The 21,627-nt window shown below is 36.2% G+C and overlaps 1 protein-coding gene across 1 annotated transcript in view; it reads left to right on the top strand.

Annotated features, from left to right (window-relative positions):
* Positions 1-14,228, top strand: part of LOC136826111 (uncharacterized) — a 355,844-nt gene extending 341,616 nt beyond the window's left edge. The window contains exon 2 of the mRNA XM_067083090.1: positions 14,103-14,228. Coding sequence (XP_066939191.1) covers positions 14,103-14,213 — 111 coding nt within the window. The 3' untranslated portion in view covers positions 14,214-14,228. The remainder of the gene's footprint in view (positions 1-14,102) is intronic.
* The last annotated feature ends 7,399 nt before the right edge of the window (positions 14,229-21,627 follow it).

Below are 21,627 nucleotides of genomic sequence, written 5' to 3'. Positions count from 1 at the left end.
TTGCAGAACGAGAAATATAGGGAAGAATTAATTTGAGCGCGGGGGGGAACTGGAAGGTCATTGGTTATGATCAAAATCCACGACTATAATTATAGCGTCTGTTTGTTTATGGGATGGGGGAAAGTGACCGGTCATTCCCCTGCTGCACAGTGTCCTAGAATCTGAATATATACACATGATTAGTGCACACAGTGGTTAAGGCTGTTAGCTAATACATGATAAAATAAAAGACAGGTCTTGAAGCTGTTTAGAATTTTGCCCTAGAGTGTGCGAAGTCGTGACGTAATATCAGAATTTTGTGTCTAGCTTTTCAAAGTTTTCCCTTATTGTTAGAACAAGGTAGCCTTATGCCACCATGGTCTCGCGCATCCTTTGAATGCTTTTTCTGGAAAGATGATAAATTCAAATACAAGAAATGAAATCTGGTTACATAGCGATGCATAACTGAGGCGCAATGTCCTTTGGATATCAACACGTAGGTTTTCTCTGTGGCTATTGAAGATTAGTGATGTCCCGAAAGTTACGTGACCGCCAATAAAGAATTTCCGGAAGGAGGCGGCTGCTCAAAGTGACAGCTATTAATGCTAGAATTAGTGTGGCATTTTAAAAGTTTTCGAGTAGCGTGTGTTCGGAATGATTTTACAAGATTTATTCAATTTAGTTTTTACGCACATACATAAAGACGCACACAAACATTATATATTTATATATATATTATATATATATATATATATATATATATATATATATATATATATATATATATATATATATATTTTTTTTTAGTGTGTGTGTGTTTTTTTTGTAAACCATTCATTTGAATCTAACTGAATATGGTTTGTGTATATTATTCAAACGTCGTTAAATCTTCTTCACAATAGTTATTTAAGCAACAGGTTGTACTCATTCATTCTTATTTTGAGTATTTTCCCCTTATCTGGTATTAGCTCCTCTTAAGTCTTTCTCCTCGGTAGATTTGAATCTCAAGCATTTTGTTCGATCAATGCATCCACTTTCACTTAACTTCTCTTTCCTCGTTTTCTACAGGTTATATTTCGGTCACTGCTTCATTGAGTTTAGGACAGATGTAACGAGGCCTGCTTTCAGGTGGTCTCGTTGCGTCTGTCAGGCCACACTTTCATTGGCTGCTTCTTTCAATCGATCCTTAAATTTTGAAGTTCTCTTCTCGGGGTTAATCTCGAGTTTTCTTCTTTCCCCTGTCATCTTATTATATTTATTTTCATTTTTATTTCCTTGCTTGGGCTACAGAACGACATTATAAGATAGCCTAGCAAAGCCAAGTGGACATCGGTCATCAAAACATAAAATTATTATTTACATTAATAATATTTTTCTCTATTTTAACTATTTTAATTAAGTCTTGCAAAGCGATTTGCAGTTTATTTCATTATAACAATTTGAAGTAAACGACAATAATATACGTTATGTATGAAACTGGAGATCCCATTTTTTTTATGCACCTGCGAGAGTACGAGTTTACTTCATTGCTCGGTACGGACATATTTTTATTTCTTACCGTTTCTGACGGCATCACTTTGATTACAGTCCGCATTTCCTGAAGGGCGAGTATGTAAACGAACATTTTTCCGCTCACGGACAAGATGCGACAAGTACTAATTGGTATTATTATAGCCTGCGCATTCCTGCTGGCATTTTGTTTTGGTCATTCTTTCACGTTCAAACTTATAATAAGTATTTCTTGGTTTAACCAGACCACTGAGCTGATTAACAGCTCTCCTAGGGCTGGCCCGAAGGATTAGATTTATTGTACGTGGCTAAGAACCAACTGGCTACCTAGCAACGGGACCTAAAGCTTATTGTGGAATCCGAACCACATTATAGCGGGAAATGAATTTCTATCACCAGGAATAAATTCCTCTTATTCTTCATTGGCCGGTCGGGGATTCGAACTCGCGGCCAGCAGAGTGCTAGCCGAGAACGGAACATGCTCTAACTTCTTAATAAAGTAGGTTGCAAAAGTATCACAGATTTCCGCACCTCCTTCAAGACCTGCCTGCTCTTCCATCCTAAAATGGTTATCATCCTTCTCCTCGCTGTTAGTCCCTCTTATGCGTATCGGTTATCGATAATCCTCTATTTTCCTTACCCTTTGATGAAACTTAAACATTTCACAGCATCCGCAGAGATTTTTTTTTTATAATAGCTTATTTATAATTTTTTTTGCTAGTAGCCGATCTCTTCTCTCTCTCAGTATTTCGTATTGTCTCCTGAAACTTATTTCTTCGAAAGCTTGAAATTCAGTTTCAAGCTTCCTGACGCCGGAAGCTTGGTTATTGCTTATATTGATTTTCAGTCAACTCTTCACTTTATCATTCCATCTTTCAAATATTTCTGATTGCACAGTATGTGTAGGGAAAGAGGAGCTGAAAGAAAGAGAAGAATAGAGATACGTCAAAGAAATGGTAAAAAGATTAGTGCAGGTGAAAGGATGGGAAAGAGTGTTTTGAGATGTTGCGTTACGTGTGAGAAATACAGGACGGTTTTTAGTTTGGGTAAAAGATCGTATAATTCGCAATTACTAGGGGGTAGGACGAGAAACCATTGAAAGTGCAGGATAGATTGAGTAAAAGGACGTCTTTGAGAGCTAAGCCTTTATATTTTGATCGTCGTATTCCTGTATCTATTTTCTGGACGCGTCTGATTCGTTTTAGTTTTATACAGCCTAATTAATTCCTATGTCCATAATCTTTTGCAGAGATTTCGACTGTAAAATATTCGACGTTATTACGCAACAGCAGAAATAACAGATTGGGGCTACGAGTCTCACTCACCTGCGTAAACCTGATTATCAGGCATCCTATAGTTCTTTGTTGCGAACTGCGGAATAAGCAGACGCGAAGCGTACGGGTTACGTTGAGTACTCGCTTGTTTACCGGGATTTGCCCAGAGCTCGCAGAGTAACGTTTTAAACGATTTGAATAGAATTTTCTCAGGAAGCCTCTTTATGTGTATGATTTGTTTTGCAAATGCCCTTTTTTTAGTTGTCTGTATAAGAAAACTATTGAGATGGCTTTGTCTGTCCGTCCGCGCTTTTTCTGTCCGCACTCAGGTCTTAAAAACTGTTGGGAGCTAGAGGGCTGCAAATTGGTATGTTGCAGTTTTTTATGATATGCTTTAGTCGCTAACGAGAAAGATAGAACTGCGTGCTTTTAATAATATATAGGGCTGCCCCTTTCGTACTTCTGCGCTAAGAGCCTTTTGTTCAATAGAGTATACCTATCATTCTTTTTTCCTGTGGGTTGGACTATCTAATTGTCGTCGCTTTGAAGCAAAGAATAGCTCATAGAAATCAATATGAAATTAAGTTGAACAACAAAGCAAATTAATGTCTGTTTATTCTAACAATAATAAATGCCTTAACTCAGCATATGACAAGCCGGACGCAAAGAGAGATCATAATAAGAGACATTCGTTGCGATGAAGAGTTTCATCATTTCCAGAACATTTTTTGTCACGATTTTGTGCGGCCAGAAATCCGAAGTTGTAACAAGGCTTGTGAAAGGTCAGAATCGTACGAAAGGGCAGAAGTTGTCGTGAAAGGTTAAACAGATACGATAGAAGGTTAATCTCGTTTGATAGCCGTAATCTCTCATTCTCTATTCCTTTTATCGTTCTCGAGACCCCCCAGAGAGAGTAATCCTCTGAAATCGAGGGTATTTCGTTTCTTTGTCGTTCTGAAGTTTCTGATTTGTCTGTTTGATGTTTTCAAAGAAAATTAAGTCCTCTTATTAGCAGGTTGGTAGATAAAGTTACTGTTTTCTCCATCAGTTCTTGGTCGCTTGAAATCCATTCATTGTCGTGTGCTCTCTGTCCTGTGAGGAAGCAGATTCATCAGTACCTCTCTGTGCTTAGTGTCAAGGGTGATTCACAATATGACGGTTTGGTTTCTCCTACGTGAAGAAAAATAAAAGGAAAGGAAAACTGTTACATTGGAAACATAAAGAATTATAATTTTATCATAAAACAAAGTTTGTCCGTAATGGAATACTTACATCGTCAGAGAATAAACTTTAAAACATTGGCAGATGAGAGTAGAAATAATAGTTTCATTAAACACGAAAACGAAGAATTTGATTATTTTTAAAATTTTAAATTGCTTTTTACCATGACGTGGACTCGCTTGTGCCGTTCACGACTATTAAGTATATGTATATACAAATAATCATAAGCATATTACTCTACTTCTTTTTGATATTTTAGTCTTTTTTATCATAATGACATCCTGTTCTTGGGAATTTTGATTAGCAAGAAAGTACCGCACTTGTATACCCTGTCTCATACTGTAATAGAAATAACATTAATATTCTAGACGAAGACACATTTAATGACATTATTAATGATGACAATATCTGGAAGGGAGATCCTCGCGCAAGCGTGTAATTGAAAATGATTGATTCTTCAGTGGAATTTGAATTCCTGATGAGATCATTATTTGCATGTTGTTGTTGTTGTTTTAATAATAATAATAATTATTATTATTATTATTAATTTTATTGTATTTATAATAATAATAATAATTATAATAATAATAATAATAATATTATTATTATTATTATTATTATTATTATTATTATTATTATTATTATTATTATTATTATTATTATTATTGCTTTGCAAGAGGCCAAAGACGAGTAAGAAGGCGAAAGTTAAAAAATAGCACAGGTACGCAAAGAGCAACGCAGTAAACACACAATAGAAGATTTACGCCGTAACAAACAGAAAGAAATAAACAGAAGAGTAACAGAAATAAACAGAAAAAGTAAAAGCTAATTAGCATAAAAACGCAAGAGTCGCCGGGTGCATCCTTTCGCCAAAGAACGTTTGAGAAGGCGATCATTATGTTGCTAGCAATAATTAGAGCAATTTCGTTGCTGTGGTAATAAGGGCATCTCGCACATCTCGGGGATAATGAAATGGACGTCTTAATTTTTGCCGCAGTAATTATGGGGTCATTTGGTTTTAATTTTGTGCTGTTACAGGAATTCGTCTCTCGTTATCACCATATTTTGTGTTCCCATTTTTTTTTTTATCAGGAATCGGTGTGTTGTTTGACATATTGTGGTGCTTGCCATTCGAAATCTCTTTATTATTATTATTATTATTATTATTATTATTATTATTATTATTATTATTATTATTATTATTATTATTATTATTATTCTAAAATGACTAAAGACTGTTCATTTGACTAGCAAGTTAACAGTCCTTATATAATACATGTATATGTATGTATGTGTATATATATATATATATATATATATATATATATATATATATATATATATATATATATATATATATATATTTTTTTATATATATATATATATATATATATATATATATATATATGTATATATATATATATATATATAAAAGCATGCATGTATTTGTATACGTATGATATACACACATACATCACTAGGAATGAAATATGTACGAATCCAAGGCTATCAACTTGCAAAGCAAACTTCAACGGAACTGAATGACTGCAGGAGAAAATGGAGGTAACGACAAGGGGCAGAAGCACGTAGAGTAATGTAAAAAAAAAGTATAACAAATAAATTAGAAAGCTAGGTCAAGTTTGCGAGACTTCGGAGAAGAGTTAAATTATCAGCAGTAACACGATCAGGTAGTCCGCTCCGTAATTTCCAAGTAAGGGAGTAAATTGGGGCTTGACTGTCAATTGTTCTTGGGAATTGCGAAATTATCGGTACCACAGTCAGGAACAATTTATGAAATTGGTTCAAAATATAGTGTTCTTTACACAGTATGTTCTTTGTCTGTCATCAGACTTGTCTTTCGACCTGATAATGATGAAACTTCAGATGCAAAAAAAATTTAAATGATTTAGGTTATTGGTTCATTTGATGGATTGCTAAAAAAATTTTCAAACATGTACAAAAGGTTGAATTCAAGGACAGTATCATATTTGAATGATGCCTGAACTAAATTTTTGTAAATTGTAAAATGTATCCCATATTACGTAACAGACGCAACAATCTACACAATATAGAGCAATTCATCTGGTTTTGAGAGTAACAAAATATACTCTCTCTCATAACTACAAAACAAACTAGCATTATTTGCCCCAGAAAAATGTATGATAACGGATTTAGGAGACATAATTAGTTCAACATTAACCACGAATTTAATTTCAAAATCATTTCTGGCAGTAGCACCGAATCATGTCTTCTAGTTTCACTCTACAATATTATTAACATAAATAAATCGAAAGACTTGGATCCGTTTGTATAGTTTTGGGGTTGAAATATAACTATTTCATTATTAAATTAGGAAAGCTGCGTGCTGTGTAATTTTTTATTTTTTATTTTATTAGTATAGACTACAGGGGTGTTTTTCTTAGAATTGCGAATTATAAACGTTATTTGGCGTCCGTCTAAATAATTGTGTTTGCTTCAGGGCGTAGGATTTCAATAGGGGATCTTGTGGTTACTTTAGTTAAAGTAACGTTATGATATTCCCTTCATAAAGGGAACGGGTTTGCTACATTTTTTTTTTTTATTATTTACATTGCTCCAAAATATATTTTTCTCTGAGGAAGAGAGAGAAATTAGAGAAATAAACGAAGACTGACAAATAGAGAGAGAGAGAGAGAGAGAGAGAGAGAGAGAGAGAGAGAGAGAGAGAGAGAGAGAGAGAGACAACACATCTGCAAGGAAGTGTGTGTCTTGTTTGTGCATGAGAGAGAGAGAGAGAGAGAGAGAGAGAGAGAGAGAGAGAGAGAGAGAGAGAGAGAGACGAACAGGGTGAGAGGCAGAAGAGAAAATTTAAGAAACTTCTTCCAGTCTTTGACAATCGGTGTAGGATCGTTAAACCCAGAACTGGCAACGAAAGAGACTATGTATACTTGAAAAAGAAAACGTTAGAAAGAACGTAATCCAGATTTGTCACAAATTTTATCCTTGGTAATGAATATTGTGTTCTGTTGTTTTTAACGGAATTGAAATTGAAACCGTTAACATCATTATCATCATCGTATCATTATTAGTATGATGGCAGTGTTATCAGCGTTGTTCATCATCCTTTATAAATGATGTTTTGATTAACAGTTTACGCACATTTATGTATAAATTCTATCCATAGTAATGAATGTCTGCCTTCTTATTTTTAACAGAGCTGAAATCGAACTTTTTAACAGCAGTATCATCGTCTTATTATTATTATTATTATTATTATTATTATTATTATTAATATTATTATTATTAGCGCAGTTCTTTATCCTTTATAAATAATGTCCTCTAACACGTGCGTTGATCCACAGCATATGCGCGCATCCGCTTACGTATTCATTTTATCCAGTAATTTTATCCTGAGTATTGAATGTTTGCTGTGTTATTTTTCACAGAATTGAAATCGTAACTTGCCCCGCGGAAGCGTTTCTTCCAGAGAAATATCTTTCCCGAGCTTTGCAAGAGTATTTTTTCCCCATTACTCCCTCCAGCAAAGATACGATCGCCGTGCGTTTTTTGTTTCAAGTTTTCGCACACTTTTTTTTTTTGCTGTGAAGTTTTTTATATATATATATATATATATTTTTTTTTTTTTTTCGAGGCCGCTTATCTCTCTCTCTCTCTCTCTCTCTCTCTCTCTCTCTCTCTCTCTCTCTCTCTCTCTCTCTCCATGCCCTCTTAGTTTTTCCCGGTATTTTTATGAATCCTAAAATTTTCAAGGACTCTCTCTCTCTCTCTCTCTCTCTCTCTCTCTCTCTCTCTCTCTCTCTCTCTCTCTCTCTCATCCCTTCGGTTCCATCCTTACTGTACATCTAAAGAATGTTTCATTATAATTCTCTCTCTCTCTCTCTCTCTCTCTCTCTCTCTCTCCTTGTTTTTCCTTATATTTTGCACTAATTATTTTGCTGGAATTTTCAACCTCTCTCTCTCTCTCTCTCTCTCTCTCTCTCTCTCTCTCTCTCTCTCTCTCTCTCTCTGATCTTTGCTTCAGAGAGGGGCCCAGCTACCGAAAAATGTTCGGTTGGGGTCATACGTGAAATGTCCATGGATCAATACATGATCCTGTGTTTGGCCCACCCCCACCAGCAGTTTACCTACTTGTAATATTTCGGGGGCTCCTCTGGGGTCCAAACACATCGCCGATTTGACCCATAAATTATTAAAAGGAGAAACATTATGACAGCTAACAGACGAAGAGGGGATGCGGGTGGCGATTTCACCCCTCCATTCCGAATGTGTGAGTTAAAATGCTGAATAGGCAGTTTGGTCTATAGCTTCGATATCACAAGCGGTCGCGCCCCCCTCACTTCGGAATTATCCCTTCCATTGAGTGACAGACCGACAGCACGGACACAACTGTTGGCCGGCATGCGTGCCCTTGGGTCATTTGGCGGCATTCAGGAGATCTGAAAAGAAATGGAGGGGGGGACTTTCATCTCGTTAATTTTTTTCCAGATGTTTTGGTTTTGTATCGGAAGGGGTTTGCGCTGGAAGACTGTTCTCTGTTACGAAAAGTGTTCTCTGTTACGAACGCTGTTCTCTGTTACGAACACTGTTCTCTGTTACGAAAACTGTTCTCTGTTACCCTTAGATATAGAATGTTTCCATACACACTCATTTAAAAAGTTCAAAAGTACTGTAGATATATATATATATATATATATATATATATATATATATATATATATATATATATATATATATAAAAACTATTGAAAGTTTTTTTTTTCCTTCACATATATCTCAAATGTCATACGTAATCTTTCCCTTAAAAGTTTTGTTAGATGAAAATGCGCTGGGTCCTACGTTTTGAAATTGGGAAAACTATAGTCAAGTAGGCAATGCATCTGTTGTAATCCACGTGATCGTATCTTCATGAAACTCCATAACGTGAATAAACCTTAGTTTTGTTTAATCAGTTCTGTGATGCATGAAAAATCTCTCTCTCTCTCTCTCTCTCTCTCTCTCTCTCTCTCTCTCTCTCTCTCTCTCTCTCTCTTTGCATCCTGAAGTCGGTGACGGTTTATATATATATATATATATATATATATATATATATATATATATATATATATATATATATATATATATATATATATATATATATATATATATATATATGTACAAGTGTGTGTGTGTGTGTGTGACCAGTTTAAGTATTAGATACTTTTAAAAGCTTGAAAAATCCGCAAGGACGTGGCGTTTTTAAGCAAACAAGGCGAAATGAATTGAGTGCAAGCAGCACACATAAAAAAAAAAGATGGACAGCTGAGGAGGGGAATACGTCGTTTGGCTAAATAAAAATCTGCGTATCGAAAAAGGATTAAGTTGTGAGAAAGATAAAGAAAAAACGGGGTGGGAAAATGTTTAGTTTAATGGATACGGTAAAAAAGGGAAGACTTGAAACGAGGGAATGAAATTGAATAACGCGGTGGAGGAGAATGGGATATGGCATCTCAGAGGCTGTTAGCTGTAATCTTTTTTTATAAGATGAAATATTTATTGTTACCGTAATCGTTTTTATTATGGTTTTTGCTTAGTCTGGCCACACATTCCTAGGAATTGGCCCTTTTATTCGTTAATCAAAAACAAAAGAGGAAAACTCACTGTGGAGATATATCGTAAAATGCCAAAAAAATAGAGATATGAAAAAAAAATTGATAAAAAATAGCCTTCGATAATGAACAAGGAGTTAGAAAAAAATGTGTATTTATTGTCATTTTGTAAACAGTAATTGAGAAATGTTAGTGACGTAAGTTACCGATTTGGCCACTCTGCTAGGAGAACGAACGCCCAAATACTCCACGTTAATGAGGCTATCGAATCGATGGGGGCCGCGGGGGGCGGTTGGTGTCCGAGGCGAAATGAAGTTCTGATTCATATTTCAGTATTTCGCCGTAATGATGCATTACCCTAGAACAGGATACTTCCTTCGCTTCTTAAATACCTCCCGATAATTTCTATTTTATCTTTCAGAGAAACTGCCCACGTGAATTTTGACTCATTTATCAGGAAAGGTTTTTGCAACTTTCTTGTTTGTCACTCCCAGTGAAGGTTATTCTATATCGGTATAAAACTTCTGTAAAAAAAATCAAATCGGTTTAGCATTTATTTCTTATTTGACTTTCCAGCACTCATTATTACAAAAGAAGTTCAAGTCACTTTAATATAACACAAAAAACTTAACATATGCTAAGAATTCAAAGGATGGGTAAGCAATGAATGAAATGTTCCCAATGCCCAAAATGCATCTAATGAACAATATGTACCTGGCATCCAAAATGTGCTCAACAGTAAAATGTATCCAATAGACAAAATGTACCTAATGAATAAAAGTAGACCACATGTATTGTGCGACTTGACTCAGTATTCAGAATGTACTCAATGAACAAAATGTACCATAGGGACTACATATACCCAACGTACCCAGTGGGAAAACGTACCCCTTTGATACCTTAGATTCATTATTTCCATTAGGTACATACGGGGGTACACTTAGAGTACCTTTTAACTATTGGGTACATTCTGGTCATTAGGTACATTTAGGCACATGGGTAAATGTTGTTCATTGGACACATTATTTTCGTCTACTGGTTACATTTTAACCCCTGGGCACACTACGCCTAGATGGTACATTTGATTCATTTGGTTCATTGATTTTATTCATTTGTGTGTAATTTGTTCTTTGGGTATATAGGTTCATTAGATACAGTTATATGTCGTAAATTTTGTATATGATATTTCTGTATATGTATATGTAAGTGAAGATTAAAATATTTCCATGGATGTTTTTACGAATAAGCAGATATATATTATATAATACATATATATATATATGTGTGTGTGTGTACTGTTGGAAACTTTTCGTATATTTTTCAAGAGAAGAATTGACTAACATTTGCAAGTTAATCGCAACAGATTATAAAAGTATGATAGATATTTTTATAAGGGTTCGAGGAATATACAAAGCTGTGTTCTGGTTCGTGGACTAACAAGTGTATTGGTTTGTTTTGAACACTACATTTTCTTCTCTACCTTATTTTACACCAACTTCAAATACTAAGAATTCTTATATTCACACACGTTTGCCATTTCGTTTTGCGTTCCTTTATTTTTGATACTTATTTGATAAATAAATATCATGGGAGTGTTCTGTAAGCAGAATTAATGTATTAGTAAATTTATTCAGTGGGTATATCGATATATGCGAAGGATGTCTTAAAAGTGCCTTAGACATCTTGAAGATTTGTTTCAACTGTCTGAGGGTGTTTCACAACCGCTTTAAAACGTGTCGTCAACACAAGTTGGCGACTTATCGCAAGCACATCACAAATAGGTTGAATGCAAGTTAAGGACTATTAGCAGTCATAACTATTGCTTCATACGACTACCCAGCATCTGCTTGAAATTCGTTCTCACTTCGTGTCGTTGACTTCTTACCAGCATATTTGTGGCATGTATGTGACAAGTTACCGATGTGTTTTAAATGTACAGTAGTAAACGCACCCTCGGCGAATCTATCATAAACTGGGCAACGAAAATGTGAGCATCGTAAAAATCAATAGACAGCAGTTGATCTTCGCATTCAGAGCATGTGCCTAACCCATGGGAGTAAGCTCTCTCTTTCACGGAAGTCTTAGCCTGGAAAAAATTTGAATATGAAAAAAAAAAATAGAGATGTTCGCCCGCGGGAGCCTTCGTCAACACAGCGGAGCCTGTCGACAGTTTGCTGGTTGTGATTGATTGCCTGACAAGATACAATAACGGCACCAGATGGGCTGTTGCCTGCGAGAGGCGATTTTTATGTCGAAATATACACCGCCAACGCTCACGCCCATAAGCGTTTTTGTGTGTTTGTTGGTCGCGGGATGAGGATAAGGACGCCTTAACTGTAATTTTTTTTTAGTGGGAGTGTTTTTTGGAAATAGTTGTCACTTGCTTTGAAAAGTCGGTTTTCAGTTTGTGTATATATATAGTAAGTATATATAGGTATTCATACATATATGAATACATTATATGCATTAATAACAGTTATCACTTGCTTTGAAAAATCGATTTTCAGTTTGTGTATATGTATACGTATAGTAAGCATAGGTATTCATACATATATAAATACATTATATGCATTAATAAATTTCTGACTCACATCAGGATCGAACCCGTATTCATACATATATAAATACATTATATGCATTGATAAATTTCTGACTCACATCAGGATCGAACCCAGGTCTCTCAATTGAGAGACCTGGGTTCGATCCTGATGCGAGTCAGAAATTTATTTCTGTTCCACACGTGATTGTGTGTTGATTATTTCTACATTATATGCATCTGTGCATGAAAGTGGAAAAACATATTTTACGTATCTACATGAACGTGGCCATTTAAAATCAATAAATCTTTATGGTAAAGCATAAATTGAAATGAATTAATAAACGTAAATTTGGAAAGTTGAGCGAATTCTGAATTTATCTGTAATTGTCAAAATGATTTGACCATCTCGGTTCCATTTATATTCTGACGTCTTTCAATATTTCTTTTGCCTTATTGAGACACTATTTATTTACCTAATCCTTTTTATTGAGCATTTCGCCCATCATCAACAACCAATGTACTCTTTAGCAAAAGAGAAAGAACCTCCTAACTCAAGTTACTCTTACCGTTCAAAGAAATGCCCAGTTAGCAGCAAGAAGAGATGTGCCTCGGGTATGTCAGTATCATAAAAGGGGTATAGGGGTATTTCACCGGTCATAAGATTAATTTTTCGGCTACTAGAGTTTGTGTAGTTTGCTTGTCACGTTAAGTTCGGAGAAACTAATGGCAGTCTTTTGTATGATTTTTTAATTAGAATTGATCTATCATGTTGGTAGACTTCGTCATCTCTCTCTCTCTCTCTCTCTCTCTCTCTCTCTCTCTCTCTCTCTCTCTCTCTCTCTTTTGTGTGCGTTGGGTGGCCAAGATCTTTTGAGCTGACTTTTTGTACGATTGTTCAATTGGGATATAACTTAATCGTGCAGTTTGGCAGACTTCTCTCTCTCTCTCTCTCTCTCTCTCTCTCTCTCTCTCTCTCTCTCTCTCAAATACGTTGAAAGGCCAAGATCTGTAGAATTAACACAATATCTGTATCGCTAAAAATGTTGCACTTTAGATTGAAAACTGAAGGTAAATAATCCGTGGATTTTCTTTTTTAAATTTGTGCATGTCCTTTCTAACCAGCTTCTCCCCTCCCGGTCTCCATCTTCCCACCCCCACCCCCGTCGCCTAATCGCCCCCCTCATATCATAAAGGGAAGAGGGGGCTGCTGCTTATACGAGCTAGATAATCATTGTTATTAGAGCACGAAAAATGAACTTTTTCCATCCAGTCATTCCGGTAATTGGTAATTAATGGAATCCTGGTCGAGCATATTCCAATTAAGTGCTCCGGCCAGGCCGGGATTCGCCGGATATGCCGGATGCATAATTAAGGATTTCGGTGGCGATCCGGTTTTTCCTTTGGTGGAGTATGCCATGGCGGCGAGTCGTAGGTCTCTCTCTCTCTCTCTCTCTCTCTCTCTCTCTCTCTCTCTCTCTCTCTCTCTCTCTCTCTCTCTCTCTGTCGGCGGATTGTGAGTGGCTTTGGGCTTCATTTGTCGTATGTGTTTTGAAATTTTGTTGCTGTCGCTCATTTTCAAGATTGACTCTCTCTCTCTCTCTCTCTCTCTCTCTCTCTCTCTCTCTCTCTCTCTCTCTCTCTCTCTCTCTCTCTCTCTCTCTCATGTATTCATGTAGGTTTACCACTCAGTATGTTTGTCTTGTATATACAAACTGCCAACATTGATAATGTTTGAAGCTTTCATTCTTTGTTGAAGACCAGTATTTGCTGAGAAACAACGTTATGTATAAATAAGAATCTTCGCTAGCATACAAACATACTTGTTTAAATGTGATATATATATATATATATATATATATATATATATATATATATATATATATATATATATATATATATATATATATATATATATATATATATAAACATAATTTTTCACGATCATCTATGTAATTACCACGACATTTTTCATATTTCTTTTACGTTCATTTCCAGAAAACCACCTGTGGGGACGACACAACTGAAAAGGTAAGAAGAGATAGAACAGTTCATTCACAAAACTTTTTATTACAAAGGAATATGGGAATATATAGGTCCCTGCAGTAGGTATATTTATTTAGTGATTTTTTATGGTATGATTTTTATTCTTTGTTTGAAACAAAGCTAACGTAACGCTTATTCGTATAATGGATAATAGATGGTGGGTATTTGGATAAGTGCGCCCTTTTCTCGTCGTTTAAAAAAAAAAATAACATTTAACTGTTTCAAGTTAAAATAATTTTTGTACGCGTGGAGGATTTATGTTAAGCCCACTCCCGCAATGCTCAAAGGCCTTTTCAAGCCTCTGGCGTTAAAAGTGTTGAAGGTTTTCGTATTGTGCAAAGTAGTCCTTATTTATTTATACTTGTTAATGGAAATTTTGTAATAGATTAATTGAAGAGCTTTTTCGTCACTGTATTTGTTCCTATACTGTTCAGAGAAAAACTGCGCTATATCCTATGTTGTTTTTAATTAGGTGCATGCATTTTTCATGATAGGCGATAATGATGGTAATATATATATTTAGATGTATGTGTGTGTGTATTATGTGTATATATACAGACACACACACATATATATATACAGTATAATATATACATACACACACATACATACATAAGACTAATAAACTCCCCCCACTAGCATGAGAACGTGAGTTCGAATCTCAGTCGAGAACTGGATGATAATCGTGGTCATGTTCTCTTAGACCTTATTGTGATCAAGTTGATGAACGTAGCGAATTAGGTCCACGGTAGCTAATTCAATGTAACGGTCCTCAGCCGGGTTGGAGCAGGGCATTGAGACTGCAACCTCATCCCAGCATACTTGAGGAGTCCAGTAAGGAGAGAGACCTCTGGACGAAGAACTTAGAAGGAAAGAAAGACACATTGGTAAAAAAAAAAAAAAAAAAAAAAAAATTAATTATATATATATATATATATATATATATATATAGAGAGAGAGAGAGAGAGAGAGAGAGAGAGAGAGAGAGAGAGAGAGAGAGAGAGAGAGAGAGAGAGAGAGAGAGAGACTCATATGAGTAAATATTATCAAATGTTGTAAACGACAGTTGATGGTAGCTAAAATAATATGATTACACTGATAAATACTCAATTATACTTAAGGAATTTAAGCAATCATGAATTCATAAATGTTTTAGGCATACTGTCATTAGATTTCGAAGAAAACTGACGGATCAGCAGAAATGTATTTTACAGTTTTCCAGAACACAAACAAACGCAGCGACTGACATGCACAAAAACACACACACACACACACACACACACACACACACACACACACACACACACACACACACACCTATTTACATGCAAAACAAAACAAGCAAAAAGTAAAAAAAAAAAAATTGCCATAATTCTACATGTGAGAGTAATATGATCCGCAGCAAGTTTTCCAGAACACAAACAAACGCTACGGCCGACATGCACAAAAAAAAAAAAAAAAAAAAAACCGGTTTACATTCACAAACAAAACAATACGCAAAAAGTAAAAAAAAAAAAAAGTGCGCAAGTTCCACATAGGAGAATTATGATCCGCAGCAAGTTTTCCAAAACACAAACAAACGCAACGACTGACAAAAAAAAAAAAAAAAAAAAACACAACTATTTACATGCACAGACAAAACAACACGCAAAAAAGAAAAGTAAAAAAAAAAAAAAAAAAAAAAAAAAGGTGCGCAAGTTCCACACGGGAGAAGTATGATCCCGCGGCAACTTTTTAACACTTACCAAGGCAATCAAAACAAACCTCTTTTTTACTGGTTTTCCCCCCTCAGCCAACCGACGCTGGCACTTTGTACCTTTTTTGAGTGGCAAATGGTGGACATGGGAAATTTAATTGGCAGCCCTTTCAGGCAGCGAGGCTTTAGTCAACTCTATACACAACAACAACAACAACAAAAATAAAAAAGTGAAAAGAAAGGAAGAAAAAGGCACGGAGAAATAAAAGGAACACGAGCGTTTATTCTCTTTCCGTCGCCGGATCAGTCTTTAATTCCATTTATCTTATTCTGAGCTAGCTCTCTCTCTCTCTCTCTCTCTCTCTCTCTCTCTCTCTCTCTCTCTCTCTGTCGCTTTTGTTAACCTATTCTTAAAGTATATAAGAAAGAAAGGAAAGAATGAAATTAAAGAGTCACATGTGGTTATTCTCTTTCAGTCACCGGATCAGTTTTGCTCTCTCTCTCTCTCTCTCTCTCTCTCTCTCTCTCTCTCTCTCTCTCTCTCTCTCTCTGCTTTTATTAACCTGTTCGTGAAGTATATAAGAAAGAATGAAATTAAAGAGTCACATGTGCTTATTCTCTTTCAGTCACCGGATCAGTTTTGCTCTCTCTCTCTCTCTCTCTCTCTCTCTCTCTCTCTCTCTCTGTACCTTTAAATGTATATCAACTCGTAGTCGAGGATAAAAAGGAAAATTTCCTTAAATTAGAAAATTTCCGTAAATTAGCAGGAATCAGTTTTTCTTAAAGTAGGTATTTCATGAACCTAAAAAAACGTTAATTTTAAGGCAGTTGTTATTTCGTGGACGAAGCCTTTAAAAGCCTTCCTCTGGCAGTGGTGCCACGCGAAACTGGTGCCGGGAATCGGGAATCGTATAGCGAGAGGGGGGAAGGAAAATACGACCAAATCAAATTCCGGAATCTTAAAAACACTTGTTCCCCAACGTGGCCCAGTCTGTAGGGGGCTCTGTTTCCTGCGTGGAAAAAGCCCAAAATAGGAAGAAGAGGCGGTCTTGTTAAAACAATACGAATGTCTGCTATTCGCGTTGACATATTCCTGCTGAGACACAATTTGGGACTCTTAATGGGAATGGGATTGGCGGCTAAAATGGAATTTTGGGAACAGTCTTTTTTTTATTGAGGTATAATGCATATTTTCTTTTTTTTTATTGGGGTATAATGCATATGACACTTGTGTTGCCTTTTAAGCTCAATTCAGTTCATTGAATTTATGTGTCTTTAAAACCTTTAAAATGTGTGGTTAATCGTTTATTTATTTGATGATAATTATTGCTACTGGTATTTGCTTCTCTTATGTCAGTCAAGAAGCAGCCAGTCGGGTCCGAAATCCAGCCAAAAAAAGTCCCAATCGAATTAGAACCACTCGCCTGTCCTTATTTTTTCTTTTTTTTCTGCTAGGGACTTCTGATTTTAATGCTGGATCCCGCAAACCTATTTTCCTCTTATTTGTTTCTAATCGACTTTCGAGAGTAGAACAGCGAGCCCCTCTTGGCATGTTGTCTACTGATCAGTCTTTTTCCCAACGCAGAATTCCCCGTGAATATTTTACGGCTCGGCCGGGGATCGAACTTGCGCGTCTGGAGGCTTAAAAATATAAACTGCCGTTTGTTGTCACCTTCCTGTGAATCTGAATGTATTCACAAATACATGCCACAGGTGATTTTAAGAAATCGGTGACTGGTGTCATAGCAATTATTAGGATAAGTAAATGTAAGTGTCAATACGAGAGAGAGAGAGAGAGAGAGAGAGAGAGAGAGAGAGAGAGAGAGAGAGAGAGAGAGAGAGAGAGAGAAACAGGTGAATGGGGAGACTTTCCAGGATAATCTGATAAGCCGGAGTCTCTTTCCCTCTACCTGATTTATTAAAGAATTTAAACTGAGAGAGGATAGACGTTTTCCTTTTCCGCTTTATATGGGAATATATATGTCAGTGAGCAGATATAAAACTTATCTTAAAACTTAAAAAATTCTATATATTCTTTCAAATCTGTCTTGAGTGCAGGGCTGCCTTCATTTCAGAGTAATGTAATGTTTTAGAATAAGGATGACATACGTTGTTCGGCAGTTCTAGGTAGGATAGTGCTTTAAATCGTCTGTATTCTCGTTGTTATGAATATGTATATATTCCAGTTTCATCGTTAGCTTTTTATGTTTAATACGTGCTGCATATAGTGCTTGCTCTCTCTCTCTCTCTCTCTCTCTCTCTCTCTCTCTCTCTCTCTCTCTCTCTCTCTCTCTATATATATATATATATATATATATATACACACATATTATGTGTCTATATATATATATATATACATACACATATATATAAACATACGTACATACACACTTACATACACACACACATATTACTGAGAGATGGGACAAAGAACAACCTGGGAGGTGCATGTGGAGTTTTCTCTGAGACAGAGAACTAAAAAGAGAGAGAGAGAGAGAGAGAGAGAGAGAGAGAGAGAGAGAGAGAGAGAGAGAGAGAGAGAGAGAGAGAGAGAGAGAGAATAGGTAATAATCAAGAGTTTCTTCGGAAACTGTTTGATGAAACGAAAAGATAAATAAGTAAATAATGCGTCGAAGTTTCTTCGGCGCAGTCGAGTTTTCTGCACAGCGCATAATGCTGTATGAAACTCTCAGCCGCGGCCCACGAAACTTTCAGACACAGCCCGGTGGTGGCCTGTGTTGTTGGCACCTATAGCGGTTCCAGACGCACGATTATGGCTAACTTTAACCTTAAATAAAATGAAAACTACTCAGGCTAGAGGGCTGTAATTTGGTATGTTCTATGATTGGAAGGTGGATGATGAACATACCAATTTGCAGCCCTCGAGCCTCAGTTGTTTTCAAGATCTGAAGGCGGAGAGAAAAAGTGCGGACGGACAGACAATTAGCCATCCCGAAAGTTTTCTTTGACAGGAAACTAAAACTGGAAGGTGGAAATCCTGTAGAAGATTGGTGCGAAGGCAGCAAAAAGTGTTAGTTTCGACATCTGAGAGGGATTGAAGAGGAAAATGACATGTGGTGGAATGAAGATGATAAAGGAAAAAATATATATACTTCCAGCTCTGATCGAGTGCAAGTAGGGAACAGAATAGAGAAGCCATTCTGGGGGGAGGGGGAGAAAGGGGACCGAGACTCAGAATGCAAGTTAAAAAAAAGGGAAAGTTGGAGAGGACCGGGACCAAAGTCTGAACACAGCAGAGGGAAGAAGGATGCTGGGAATAACAAACAGGCCGATGAAAAGTAGAAAAAAAAATGTAATAGGGACAAGAATATGATAGAGGAAAATAGAGAAATAAAAGATGAAAATAAGGACATGTGGGAATGATGTGAAATTACTGGGTAAACAGAACTGAAATGAAATGGCGGTTGTTGGTATAACAGGTCAGTCGGGAATCTGACTTATGAAGAGGTCAGGAGAGCTAAACTTTAAGAAGAGAGGAAATGGAGAATTTTTTTATAACAACTTGAATAATAAACTATGCGTTACAGGCAGCTGGGAACAGTCATGAAAGAGCTGACCAAGATATACGAGAACTTTAATCTGGAAGAGAAAAAAATAGCAAAATGAGAAGACGCCTCTAAAGCTACCGTATTTAATAGCAGTTTATTAGTAGTTAACTCACATAAAGAATATCGAAATTAACTAAAAACGGAAGAATGAACTTGAGATGATTCAAAATTAATACAAACACAACTAAGCTTAAGCCTACTGGAAACGAATCGAATAAGTGTTGAGAGATGGTTGTAGGGACGAATGCAACACTGTGTCAAAATTAGTTGGTAACGTTATTAACGGTGTTCTGGGTTGCAAAAAATAAATACAGGATAATGTTTTACCGGAAGGTTACTCTGGCAACGCACTGGCTTATAGATAGGCATCGATAAAACAATGAGAAAAAGAGTATCGCTTTGTGAAAAAGTGAATAAGGTCGGAGAGATGTTCGGTGTTAATAGCACGTCATTAGCTGATTGAACAGGACTTACGACGCGTTTCAGGCGCTGACGAGAATTTACAGAGGAAACAGATGTAGTTCTGAAGACTTGTAATTGCAGAATGCTAAGAATATTGACTGCAATTAGCTGGTAACATCATATTGCAAATGAAATCATTGCTGAGAGATGTGTGTTCGAAAGCTTGCGAACAGACCGAGATAATTTGGGAAATCACAGGAACGAGAAATAAACAGTCTGATAAGCAATAGATGCGCGGAAGTGAGAGGACGAAGAAGCTCTCAAAATTTCTGAGAATCGACTTAGATGAGAACTTGGGTGGGAAAGTGATTCAGGAGAGAATTCAGGTACTTAACTGTTAAGGGAAAACTTGACGGGAGCAGTGATGCTGATGAAGACTTGAAATTACTTATTCATTTAATGCTCGCAGAATTGCCATTACGAATCCCAGATCCTGAAAAAAAAGGATGAAATTTATTTTTAATATAATAATATTGTTTCAGTGGTCTGAAATATGATATTTTTGGCAAAGAAAGCAGTACATTGAGTTGAAAGGCATTAAAAGTGGTGATTTTTTTTCTATAAAATTAAAAGTTTTTTATATGCAAAATTAGATGTGCAAAGAATTTCGCTATATTGACGATTCCACAAAAATAAATTATGTGTAATGTCTGCGCTAGTTAACAGGTTGAGTAAGAATATAGAAAAATATAGAGAGTCATGAAATAATATTAAGACACAGTAACAAAAGCGCCGTAAAATGACGACTGAACATTGTTAATGAACTCTGGAATCAAGATGATGATACGATGTAATTAGGTGAAAGTATCGAAAGGATAGTTTCAGTGGAGCAGTTTCCATATTAAACTCTCTCGGTCTCTGGTGAGCATACGCGAGCATGGGGATTGAGAGCATAAATATGTATAGATATTATAACCTGTGAAAGGGGGGAAAGGAAAATATATTTAGATAAGAATAATTACAGAAGAAATACGTGTTAATAAACGGCTTATACAAAGGGTTATTCTTGTATATCCCACTGCGGTGCTAAAATTTGCTCTCTCTCTCTCTCTCTCTCTCTCTCTCTCTCTCTCTCTCTCTCTCTCTCTCTCTCTCTCTCTCTCTCTCTCTCTCCATAATCTCAGAAAAGTGTTTTTTTTTATTATTTTGTGAGGCGTTTGAAAGAGAAGGCAGTTATATTGTTGAGTCGAAGCTGGGAAGCTGGTTGATGGAAAGATGGCAGTTTAAAGGACGGAACACTGTGGGGCCATAAAGTAATATAATTACAGCAGTTAAAAGTTATGGTAGGGAGAGGAAATAGGTGGAGCATGGAATTCAAGAGACAAGAATTTTGACGAAATTGTCAAGACCAGTTAAGGAAGCGGAGTGGTGATGATACCGAATGGGTATCAGGGGAAAAATAAGGAGAAACCTTGAAAAAAAAAGTCATGGATATCAGAAATTTAAATGTAAGGGATTTCTGAGATGTTGGGTGAAAATATGGTTCCTTGAAACGAGATGGCCCGGCCATGCTGGGAGAATGGGTGAAGGTGAAACGATAACATTACTATTTGAAATTTATTTTTAAGTAACAAGCGAGAGTAGGTACCTAAGGAAATTCTGGGTTAAGGGTAGTTTGTTTTTGGGGTAGACTTGTACACATTTACAGTGAGACCTGATATGGGAAGAAAGTCGAGAGAGATGGTTTGGACATGTGAGGAGGAGTAGAAGGTGGAGAGGGGGGCAAAGGATTAGTCGGTGTGATAAAGTG

This window comes from Macrobrachium rosenbergii, chromosome 40 (assembly GCF_040412425.1).
Source record: "Macrobrachium rosenbergii isolate ZJJX-2024 chromosome 40, ASM4041242v1, whole genome shotgun sequence".
Lineage (NCBI taxonomy): Eukaryota > Metazoa > Arthropoda > Malacostraca > Decapoda > Palaemonidae > Macrobrachium > Macrobrachium rosenbergii.
Note: the sequence above shows the minus strand (reverse complement) of the source record. Positions and strands in the feature narration are given on the sequence as shown.